The following is a 12,173-nucleotide window of genomic DNA, read 5'->3' as shown; positions in this document are numbered from 1 at the left end:
AATGACGATCAAGTTTTTCTTGTATTAATGTTGACACATAGAATGATTAATCTGACAGGATACGTAGACGACTGTTGTCTCACCGGTATACGTGCAAGTACGTACCCCTGCAGTTGTGTGCATCTGATCTAGCTAGTGACCAATTAACTCTGGCAGTCAATGTAATTAAATACTACTCATAAAACCAGTTATTGCAAGCATATTTAAGAAGTAGTAAAACCCTTCTAGAAAAGGTAGTAGTAGGAGTAAATATGTCACATGTATGAGTTCTGACAGCTAGCTACATGCATGGTGTAGTGAAGAACTGAAGATGTAGGGGTTGTATGGTGTCCATGGTTGCCATAGTGCAGCTGCACCCAGTACTGCAAACCACAAGTGGGATGCGAGTTATTTACTGCTTCTTAAGGAGAGGGATGATACAAAAAAAAAATGTTGATGATTGTTAGTACTCAACATTAGTCTAAAGGAATTAATTAACGCGGGAATCATATTAGGAGGGAACGTAATTAAAGTAGTGAGACCCTATTTGGAGGGTGATTTTGTTCGATGAGTTAAATTTATGAGTTAAAAATGGAACAATATATTTGTCAAGAAAAAATAATCTATAAATAAAACTTTTATATAAGTGTTTTTAGCGATCCAAACGCAAAGACTAAAAATAAACTACGATGAAAAACCTCAAAGTTAGTCTAAATTTAAGATAAAAATTCAAATTAACTTATAATTATAAACAGAAGCAAAAAAGTAGACCAATAAATACTTGACGCTGTTGACTTTTTGACATATGTTTGACCGTTCGTTTTATTTAGATTTTTTGTAAAATATGTAAAGTTATATATATGTATAAAAGTATATTTAACAATAAATAAAATGATATAAAAATAATTAATAGAAGGGAGCAAGGACCATATGGCATGCAGCCACAACAATGGCAGCAGGCGTGGTGCGTGTGGGGGTGGACCGCGGACAGGGCGCCATCCGGCCGTCCATTCCGGCTCCCCGCTCATCATCGGACGGCCCAGATCTCGTCGTACGTAAAAATGCCTTCCATATGCCCCTGTCCCCTTGATCACGCCTTGATCGTTCCATTGGCTGGATAGTACAGCAGATGAGAAGAGATATCTTAGATTGAGAGTAATTGAAGATATTTTTGAGTGATTTTTCTCAGTGTGATTTTTAGGTTAAATTGACCGGGGTAGATTCTTCTGAGATTTAGGACGACAGTCACCCGTCTCTTTTGGTTGTTGCTTATGTTTATATGTCAAATTTTGAATTTTTTAACCTTAAATTTGAAGTTGATTTTTAAATTTTTTTACCAAAGTTTATTTTTTAACATTGACTTTTAGATCGTTAAGAATACATATATAACAATTTTATTTAAATTATTTTTGTTTGCAAATATATCATTTGTTCTTTTTTCATGAAAAACCCAAACAATCGCCCCAGCGCTTGAAACTGATAACTGTAGCTAACCTCAGCAAAAGCCCATCACAAACCGAGCAGTGCATCCGAGCAAGCTTCGGTTTTTCACTCTCCAATGGCGATCTCCTTGCCGCCCAACATGGCTCGATGCAGAGGATCAAGGAAATAGGGGCTGATATTGCAGCCCTGTGTTCTCAGGCAGGCCCATCATCAGATTGAGGTTCTGCACTGCCTGACCTGACGCCCCCTTCACAAGATTATCTATCTGCAGAGTCGAAGAACAAGAAGCAACGATTTCGCGCCTATAAATCTGAAGAAAACTAGTTTGACAAAGGAAGTAACGATGGTTTGAAGACGCTTACAGCAGAGATGATGATGGCCCTTCCAGGAATTCTGTCCTCGAAGACATTCATGAAGCAGTAATTTGATCCCACAACATGCCGTGTGTGAGGAACGCTGCTGCCATGTAGCAGCTTGACAAACTCTTCACCCTGGGAAGATACAGGCAGAGTAAACTGTGATGCTAACAGGAGGAGATGCTCTCACAACATTGCACAATCTTAAAACTTCTTGATGAATTCATTTCAGTGGAAAACTGTGTGCCTGTTCAAATAATCAGACAGATAAGTTAGCCTACATTGTCAGAAAAAACCAACCTCGTAAGTAGATTTGAGATGCTGGTACAAATCACTGACAGTTACTCCAGGTGCCATTTCAACAAACATAGTAGATTGCATTCCACGTTTCTGTCCAAGATAAATTTGGAGAATTATTATTCTATAATAACTGAATTTACACTCCCAGGGTGCGTTTAGTGGGGTACGGAACTGCAGAACTGAGGTAAGTAAACAAAAATAGGAAAATATGTGCTTACCATACAGATCAGATTTGGAGTAAAACTGATAGTGACTTTAGATTCAGCAACCTCTGAAAGTCCTTGTTCAATCTCAGGAACTAACATGATTTTATTTCATTGTGTCAGCAACGCTACTTTAAAGGCACTTAGAGTGTGGATATAAGTAAAGAATTTTGTAACCACTTTATGGACTAGTCATTTGTCCAAGGGAGAATTAAAATACTCCATCCGGTCCAAAATGTAAGAATTTATATGATTCAAATTTTGTATCACAATATAATCATTTCTGCATCCTATGATTTCAATTATTTCAATGATTCCAGAGCAAATCGGATGCTTAGAAAATGAATCTAATCAAGTTAAAATACAAAAATTGACCACTGAAGTGACTAAAAGGGAATCTTTTGATATTTCCTTACTCTATGCTAAACAACCTAGAAATGTTTATATTTTGGAACGGAGGTAGTAAATTATTAAAGAGCAGTATGACAGTGATCAGTAATATTCAATTCCAGCTATTTGGGATATGGAAAAAATAATAATTACCATGACGGTGGCCTTTTATTCCATAAGCATGGATGCCTTCAGCTATCTCAGTGTAAAGATTTGCTTCCTTCGCTCCGCGTCCTACACAAATGCCATGCATTAGAGAGAATATTGACTATTAATCATGGCAGATATACAATCATTAAAATTTCATAACCATAGTAGTACAGTACGTCAGTATCTCAAGTCAATACATGCCTGCTCCGCTAACCCCAGATTTTGCATCAATGATAATGTTGCTCAGTTTGATCAGTTTTGCCTGGATGGTTAAGAAAATGCTAAGAAACCCATAAATGCTATGTAAATAAACTCATAATATTTTAAATTTTTGCTCAGAGGAGCATGGGTATGGAAAATATCATCTACATGGTACCAAAACTGGATATTTTGTACACACAATGTAATTATGTATTGGTTTGATAAGAAATCAGAGAACCATGTATGACTAATAACTTATGTCAGTCCTCTGTTATCACCTTTATCAGAGGAACAAGAGGAAGCTGAATAGATGTGGGATAACATCCTGGATTTGCAACAAGTCGTGCATTTCTTATTTCACCTTGAAGAACTTCAGTCAAACCATACACAGCCTCTTGCTGAATAAACAGAGAAGCAGTCCGCAGAGTATGAATTCATAAACAAACATAATTTAATTACACCAAAGTTCATAACAGGTAGTCAGGAAAACCTGAAGTTCTGGTGCCCTATGGGAATGACCATACCACTCAGCATACTCGTTGATATCACGCAATCGAAAATCCTGTGAAGATAGTCAATCAGACGTAGTAAGAATGGTCGTTGAATAGCATGGAAGACAATACCTACGTAAATAAACTGCTAGCCTGGTAAAGCATACCGCAGAGAGATCAACAATCTTCAGTTGCTTCCGTAAACCTTTAATAATTTCCTGAGAGTGATATCATAACCAGGTACTGCTTTAAAAAATCCTCCAATATGCAGAATAGTGGATAACTGTGACCTCTAAAATCTAAATTATTCTGGAACTGTAGGGAGAAATTCAGAGAAGGCATGACAATAATAAACAACCTGGGTTGTTCCATGTGGCAAGCAACAAAAAACCGCATCAACATTTGAAAAATCTGCATCTTTTATTGCAACTAAATTTGGGAGGTCCTGCACATCAAAAGATAACCAAGATAATCTTACAACTCTGATCAACAAAATGACAATACTATGATCCAGTAATTCCAGTACAAAGAAATATACTACCAATAGGTTCAAGTCAGTCTTGATGTACCAAGGATACAAACCAGGTCATTTATTTCTATGTTTCCTCTTTTTTTTTTTGAAGAAGAAGAAACAAGTTCAAGTAATCTCAGGTATCAAGGAACATGGATGAAGAAAAATCTTGCCTGTGTTATCAAGTGAGGAAATACAGATCCAAACTGTTCACCAGCTTTTCTATCTGCAGTCATCACTTTGATACGAAACTGAGGATGGTTTGCCAGAAGCCGAACAATCTGTGAATGCAAGTATACTTGAATAATTAACAAACGGAAAAAAAAACAAAGAAGCCGAGCATCTTCATATAGGATTTGGTCATAGAAAATAAATGTTGAGCCAGAATAGAAGAAACCAGAGGGCAGAACTACAAGTACTGTAGGAACCTCCTTGCATATAAGCTAACAACAATAAACACAAACAGAAATGATGGAATAAAAAGGCAATACCTCAGCTCCAGTATAACCATTGGCCCCTAGAACTGCAATGTGCACCTCCTCCCCTGATTTAACTTCTGCTGTCTTAGGAGAGTACTGTTTCTGTGGTGAAGAAGCAACAGATGCCCTCACACGGAGTTGAGGGAGTCCAACCTATAGTCCAGAACCATTTATATTATTATTGGAGCACTACACTCAATTTTTACAAAAAAGAGAAGAAATTAGACCACCTTTGGAGTAGTTTTGAGCATGAAACCACTCCATGCCTTCGAGTTAAGTCCACAGACTCCATTCTACACAAGGAAAGAAAATCTTGCTGCTTATGCTGAAAACAGGCAGATTAATATGAAGAAATGGCAGTACAATTTCGAAGTGGTCACAACTGCATCAAAGGATCACTCTTTTGACCAACCACATGCAAGATCCTACCACATCCACATACATCGATCCCTCGTTTAGTATGCCCACTTCCCTACACAATGTTCCCAAGAATCAACATTTCAGTAAACTGAACACTGCCACTCACTGCGAAAGAATCTGGCATCATTAACATCTCGAATCTGCCTTCATTTCAGCAGACAGAATACATTTCAATTCGCACAATCGCACATATTACTTACTAGTATCAAATCAACAATCGATAAATTTGATGATTTGATAATTTCTTCGTTAACCAATTGTTTATGTTGATACTCGTGAGTATGACATACGGGATTATCTGACTATGACAGTGGCCAGCTCGTTAAATAATCGAATCTCAAGTAAAAAAAAAATCCCTCCTAAAATCAGGCCCTGCGCAGCCCCTCCACGCAACCAGTTCACGAGGATGCACAGCCCGAGGGATACTCGCACGGGGAACAACACCAAGGGCACAGAGCGGGAAGGAGCAGCCGTCACGCCACTCACCTCCTTGGGGGCCAACACCCCGGCGCGGGCCGGAGGAGCCGCGCCACCTCCGAGCGCCGTCGACCCCATCATCGTGAGTAGCAGGGGAAGGGGCAGACGCCAAATCGGAGGCTTTGGCTGGTGAGGCGGCGGCGCGGCGCGGCGCCGGCGGCCAACGCGAGGGGGAGGAGTGAAGCGCCGGAGACGAGGAGGAGGTGGTGAGGACTGAGGAGAGCGAGTCAATCGTCTACCACGTCAGCCGTTACGGCAGCTCTCCGCCGTCGGATCAAAAACGCACGGCCCAGATCGAGCTGTTGATTTACCTCTCCTTTTTTTTAATCCCGGCATAAATAGGTTCCGTTCTTTTCGATGAAGGGTATTAAATAGTATAAATAATAAAATTAATTGTCGTAAAGTTTAAAATTTTATTTTAATAAAATGAGATGATCAAATATTTATATATATATATATATTATAAAAATATATACAGTTTAATAGTTTGAAGATATACATGAAAAATTTTAAGAATCTCTATATACAAAAGTTGGGCGTTTTCTCGGGCTATCATTGGGCCATGTGGCACAACAAAAATCAAAAATCAAGTTTTCTCTTCCTTCCGGAGAGAGCTGGTCATCGCCCACACTAAGGCCCGCCGTCGTCGTCGCTATCGCCAAGGTCGCCCGCCAATGCCCTGCACCAGCCACCGCCCCGTAGCCGCCGTTGCAGAAGCCTTCCGCTGCGGCTGCGCCGAGAACACCCTTCGCTCCTTCCTCGCCTCCTCGCGGAACTACACCACCGTGGAGGGGAGGGAGAAGGTGCTCGCCGTCGTCGGGTGCACATGGAGATCGGATCCGCCGCCTGCCGTGCCGCGCTCCGCGCCACATGGTTCCGGCCCAAGCCCGAAGGCATCGTAAGGTTCCACATGCTTTCCTCCATTTCTACCCGCTTTGAATTTGGCTACTTTGCTTTGCTCTGGATTGCTTCCACTCGTCTTATACTTGCGGTAGAAGCTTCCAGTCGTGTGTCTAGCTTATGCCGCGATGGGATCTGCAGTGCCATTGCAATTGTGTCTTGCCTTTGTTTACTGTTACATCTCACGTGCTTTACTCTTCAACATATTTTAATCAAGGGACGGCTTATTAAGCTGGTTCAATCGCTAATGCACAATGTGTGATCTGTATTTTGATCATTATAAAGGGTGATCCCACTATTATGAACTCAGACGGGCTCTGTGATAATGCGTTTTCGTGACGTATGAATGCTCCTTTGTCCATGCCAAGGTGTCCATGATTTTAGCTGTTTGGTTTGTTACCAGAGTCGTTAAATTATTAAATGTAACAAAATAATTAAGAATCATTTGTCTAATTTGTGGCAGTGGCTATTAAGAACAAAATACCAAAACCTTCAATTTACCCTCATCTTATTAATAATCAAATCGGCCTTGCTTAAAACAAAAGGTTGTAAATTATATCTACACCATGTGGTTTTGGTTTTTAATGCTTATGTCAGTTGGTTTCTAGACATACGTTTGACCATAAAAACACAAATCGTAATTAAAAATGACACAACAAATCATAATAAAATTTAGATAAATATTCGATACAAAGATTAATGACATGAACAAGGATGCATTATATAAATATATAAATGGGCTATGTGATTAGCGCAGTAATCTAACTAAAGCAGCCATTGGAGTAAGCTTTTTTTTAGAGGTGGGAGAGATACTGTGGGCCGGAATAGAATAGCTGGGCTAAATGTTAGGAGAGCTCCACGAGATGGGCCAGGCCCACCGAGGCCCACATGAGAAATTCCAGTTTTCAATTGTTCCCTTTTTTTTTGTCTTTGCTGAACTGAAATGCATGTCCCTTGCACTGTTTTGTAATCCCTCCGTTCTACATTACGGGATGTTTTGGTTCTATTTATAAATTAATGTATATCTTTTATTAGTATACATATGTTTATATAGGAAGTGTCAGAACATTACACTACATAGTCGACTTTATGTGCACATATGTAAATAATGCAATACAGTGGAAAATATAAATATAGTACACACATGATATATACTTGTAACTATTTATGGTAGAATTAAATTTAAGTTGTTGAGCTCACCAATGCTACAATGAAACAAGTGGAGATACGCACACATACCAACACAATCCTATGAACTAAAGCAATATATAGGGATAATCCATGTGAACTTGTGAATATCCTTATACCTCTGTTTTATAACGTAAGATGTTTAATCTTTGTTGCGATAACTTTTGACCATTCGTTTTATTTAAAAATTTAGTATAAATATAAAAATAATAAGTCATGTTTAAAGTTATTTTGATAATAAAGTAAATCACAAGTAAAATAAATAATATTTTCATAATTTTTTGAATAAGACGAATGGTTAAACGTTGCAAGCAAAAAAGTCAAACATCTTATATTATGAAACGGAGAGAAACTAGTACACGAAGATCCTCTCTATATTATTTTTATATTTGTATTACTTTTAAACTAAAATTATAGTCGTATTTGTAATTTAGCGTGTTTAAATTTTTTGATATATGATATTGATCTTTGGCGTTGAACTACCCAATCAAAAAATTTCTGGTCACGCCGCTGCTACGTATGTGTTCCCTTAACATAAATTCAAACGGATGGATTTTATCAAAACATGTCCCTCATTCATATCACGATTAAGTCTAGGCACGTGCAAAATCATACACAAACCCAAAAAAAAAAGTTTTTTGCTGAACGGATCAGGAACCTGGGCTTTATCCATGTGCTTCAAAAACATAACAAAAATAATAGAGAGAATTCCCGGCATGTCACTGAGATTATACCCGGTTCCTTCTATGCCATGTAAAAAAATCAAACTTCCCTCTGTGTCAATCACTTAATTCTTTTTTGCCTTATGTGCCACTGAAACTAACTTTTACATCCAACTCTGTTTACTGATAGCATTTTGCTTACGTTACTTTTACGTCACTACATGCCAAATGACCCAAAATATAGAATTAAAAAATTATATTTTTGAATAAAATTTGAAATTAAGACAGCATAACTGAAAATTGATATTTTCGAATAAATTTGAAATGATCCGCAACATAGAATTAAAAATTTAAAAAATTTGCTTACGTTCCTTTTATGCCACTATATGCCAAATGACCCGCATTCTTGCCACACCTTAGCACATTAACCATGAGAATTTTGAAATTTTCTTTATTGCTGGCAATGTTCAAATTTTATTTGAAAATATCAATTTTCAATTTTGAAATTTTCTTTATTGCTATCTAAATTTCAAATTTTATTCGAATATATAAATTTTCAATTCTATGTTTCGGGTCATTTGGCATGTAGTGACATAAAAGGAATGTAAGCAAAATGCTATCATTTAACAGAGTTGGATGGAAAAGTTAACATCAGTGACATATAAGGCAGAAAAAATTAAGTGAATGACCCAGAAGGAAGTTTGATTTTTTACATGGCATAGAAAAAACCGGGTATAATTTCAGTGGCATATAGAAATTCTCTCAAAATAATAGTACACAACAAGTATATATATTTATACCGATGAATAAAAGACCCGTCCCAAATTTTTCTGACCTCGTTACGTACGGCTGCCATTACAGCGATTTAATTACCGTGTGCTTACCTGAAAATGGAACAGAAATGTTCCAAGTTGAAAATTCAGTCCTTTTCTAGACGACAGCCAATTTTCAAACCCAGTTTACACGTTTTGGTTCTGGAAAGAAAATTGAAATCACAGGGATATATAAGATATATGGTATGTCATCTTTGAACAGCTGGGTCCTCTTTTCTTTTCTGAAAAAAAAGGAAAAGAAATTAGAGAACCCCAAAGTAAATCTTTGAACAGTTCTGAACCTGAACGTCTGAAGCGTTCATCCAGCTTAATCAGTCACATCCCATCCTAATTCACAAGCCCAAATCAGCTCATTAATTAACTAATTAACCTAATCCAAGTATCCAAGCACTATTAAACTGTCCAAACCAACGTGCTGCAACGCAAGAATGGGTAGCTAGGTAGCTAGAGCCTTGGAAGTGATCAACTCAACTCATCACCCAAATTAAGAAGAATCACATGTACTACACCACATGTGCAGAGCTATGCTGGGTCAAAATTGAGATCCTCTGTGGTATTGATCCTACAGTATTGTAGACTGATATGTGGACCCTATAGCATGTAGGGCCTACTTATCAGTGAGCAGTACTGCAGGTACAGTACTGCAGAGGATATGCATCCATACTGGGTCACACAATACAGGTCAGCAACCGTGTTTAACACAGGTGAAATGATCGATCAATTAATTAATTAACTCAAGAACCGTGTTGGTATAGTAAGCTGACTAATTAATCATGGCCAATCACATGGATTAGCAATTGCTGCAGGTTTTGACAGAAGATTAGGTCAGCTCAATATATCAACACACACTGCATTGCATGCAAGGAAGCACAGCAGTGCAGCATTTTACACGGAAAAAGGAGGAAGAAACTTTTACCGGTATAACGAGCAGCCGAGTTTTGACCCAGGTTAGGTATAGGTTGCTATGCCGGCTGCACAGCATGGGCAGGACTGCCCCTGGAATCCCTGGAACTTTATGTTTTAAGTATTAACTACTATTACAAATTTAAAACTTTGATTGATTTAATTTTTAAAAGAATATTATATATATATATATGAAATATATAGCAGTTTGAGAAGTATGCTCGCAGAAAATGATATAATAACCAGGGGCGGATCTAGGAAAAAATGGGGGCTGACCAAACCGGCTGCTATGTGCGGGTGCACCCCTGTCGTCCTCTGCCGTACCACGTGTGCCGGGCTCCCTATCATGTCACGCGCCGCTGCCGATCCCTACCGCGTGCGTAGGCCACTCACCGTTCGGCTCGCTCCTACGCGCTCGCCGTCGGCTGCCAGCTAACGACCGCATCCGCCACTCCGTGCATATATCGTTCATCGCCAGCCGCCTGGGATTGGGTGGCTGTGAGTGAGGATTAGGGTATTGTGGTGGGGAGGGGTGTGGATTAGGATGAGAATGGACGGTTTGGATGGAAACAGATGAAAATGGATGGCTGAATGTTGATGGCTATGTTCTAAGTGGGCTAGGCCAAGGAAACAAATTTGCTAGGCTTCTTTTCATAACGGTCCAACTAATTTTATCTTCTACCTTCAACTACGAATTGAAGAACTCCATCCCCGTCCCACGAAACCATGGAGAAAATTTATAGGGAGGATCGGCGCCGGTAGTGGGGGCTGAAGACCCCCCAGCCCCCATGCCACCTCTGCCGCTGATAATAATTTAAGCCGATTTGAACGGCCCCGTCATCATATCCCTTGTCCGTATAGGAAATTTTTCATGATAGTCTGGTGGAATTTTGTTTTCCAGTGAAATGGTAGGAAAAATGGAGGAAATAGACTCAAACTTTAGGTATACTTCCACAAATTTATTTATCTCAACGGTGGAATTTTATCCAAGAAATAGAATTGCATTCCATGATTCTATTGGTATTCCTCCAATCCAGACATGGTCTAAATGAGTAGTAGTAGTGACAGCCAAGGTAGGGTATTGCGATAACTAGGCAGCTAGACTTAATCTAACAGGTTCAAAGGTCAAAGGTGATTGATTTTGTCTAGATATATGGTACTTGACTTTCTGCCTTAAAAAAATCTAGACTGGTTTTGACTAGATGGGTAAGATAGGATAAGGAGCATAACAGCTGTAAGATAGGATAAGGAGTATAACAGCTGTAGGAGTGTTTGTTTAGTTTAGGCCCTAGTTTAGTTCCTACCAAAAGGTCAAGGATGGCATACCCTACTTATTTTGTTCTTTTTAGTATGCAAAGTTGGTAGTACTTGGTAATAATATTAAAACTTTGTAGTGCTTGGGAATAGACAAACTGTATCTAGCAATAGGGAGGTTGTTTAACTTTGGCATCCTAGGTTAATGGCCTTGGACTGATTTGGACTTTTCTGTTTTTTCTTCTTAGGGGGTGTTTAGTTGGTGAAATGAAAATTTTTGCGTGTCATATCAGACGTTTGACTGGATGTCGGAAGGGGTTTTCGGACAAGAATGAAAAAACGAATTTTACGGCTGGCATGGAAACCGCGAGACGAATCTTTTAAGCCTAATATTAATCCGTCATTAGCGCATGTAGGTTACTGTAGCACTTATAGCTAATCATGTACTAATTAAGCTCAAAAGATTCGTCTTACGATTTCTTAGTTTTTCGTTTTATCTATGTTTAATACTCTATTTATGTATCCAAAGATTTGATGTGATGTTTTTGGGTGAAAATTTTTGGGAACTAAACAGGGCCTTAGTCTATGATATGGTTCATGGCCAATTTCCTTTTTTATTTAGAAAAAAATGAAAGTTTTCCACAATTTGTGATAATTCTCATAAGCAAATTCTACTCGTTTGCTCTAATATTTGGTTGTGACCAAAAGCTCCAAATTCTTCTTTCCTTGGTCCACACGTCACAGGAAGAAAGCACGTAGAAAATTTCAAATAAAACATGTTTATCGCATGGTTTTCACCCGACAGTACGATAAGTTAAAAAAAAAAAGTCTATCAACGTATTTTCCTCTCTTTGGCCGGAAACCAAACACATCTTAATTCACGATGAAAATAAAAACCAATGCAGAGAAAAAAAAACACCGTCTTCAAAATTCATATAAGCATCGAAAGCCCCACAGATATCACACTCCTGTACGTGCCTTGCCGACTTGCCGTGTCCATGAGGACAGGACACATGCCAAGTCGGCGAGGCTA

General features: G+C 38.7%; 1 protein-coding gene across 4 annotated transcripts; it reads right to left on the bottom strand.

Annotated features, from left to right (window-relative positions):
- On the bottom strand, positions 1 to 5,586 carry LOC102708927 (probable N-acetyl-gamma-glutamyl-phosphate reductase, chloroplastic). Of its 4 annotated transcripts, none has more exons than XM_040527936.1 (16): positions 5,410 to 5,586; positions 4,916 to 4,975; positions 4,734 to 4,796; positions 4,516 to 4,656; positions 4,198 to 4,305; positions 3,872 to 3,958; positions 3,681 to 3,731; positions 3,513 to 3,584; positions 3,301 to 3,420; positions 3,023 to 3,083; positions 2,825 to 2,905; positions 2,297 to 2,376; positions 2,079 to 2,168; positions 1,785 to 1,913; positions 1,474 to 1,687; positions 1 to 362 (listed from the first exon to the last, which is right to left on the bottom strand). In XM_040527936.1, exons 1-15 carry the CDS (start codon positions 5,479 to 5,481, stop codon positions 1,580 to 1,582), a joined length of 1,323 nt encoding a protein of 440 aa, XP_040383870.1. In that variant the 5' UTR covers positions 5,482 to 5,586; the 3' UTR covers positions 1 to 362; positions 1,474 to 1,579. The 4 variants fall into 4 exon arrangements, with proteins under 4 accessions (XP_040383870.1, XP_040383869.1, XP_040383871.1 ...); XM_040527935.1 differs by lacking the exon at positions 1 to 362 and adding an exon at positions 960 to 1,092; XM_040527937.1 differs by lacking the exons at positions 1 to 362; positions 4,916 to 4,975 and adding an exon at positions 960 to 1,092 and having other exon boundaries at positions 5,410 to 5,584.
- Between the last annotated feature and the right edge of the window lie 6,587 nt (positions 5,587 to 12,173).

The sequence above is a fragment of the Oryza brachyantha genome, chromosome 10, assembly GCF_000231095.2.
Source record: "Oryza brachyantha chromosome 10, ObraRS2, whole genome shotgun sequence".
Classification (NCBI taxonomy): Eukaryota; Viridiplantae; Streptophyta; class Magnoliopsida; order Poales; family Poaceae; genus Oryza; species Oryza brachyantha.
This window is presented reverse-complemented; position numbering and strand designations above follow the sequence as displayed.

What these genes read in the sequence shown, in the direction of transcription:
- LOC102708927 (XM_040527936.1), bottom strand. Translation starts at nt 5,481, where the DNA reads ATGATGGGGTCGACGGCGCTCGGAGGTGGCGCGGCTCCTCCGGCCCGC. An exon ending in ATCTGGGGTTAGCGGAGCAG is followed by an intron (nt 2,906 to 3,022) that starts GCATGTATTGAC and finishes GCATTTGTGTAG; the next exon opens with GACGCGGAGCGAAGGAAGCA. An exon ending in GGGCCATCATCATCTCTGCT is followed by an intron (nt 1,688 to 1,784) that starts GTAAGCGTCTTC and finishes TCGACTCTGCAG; the next exon opens with ATAGATAATCTTGTGAAGGG.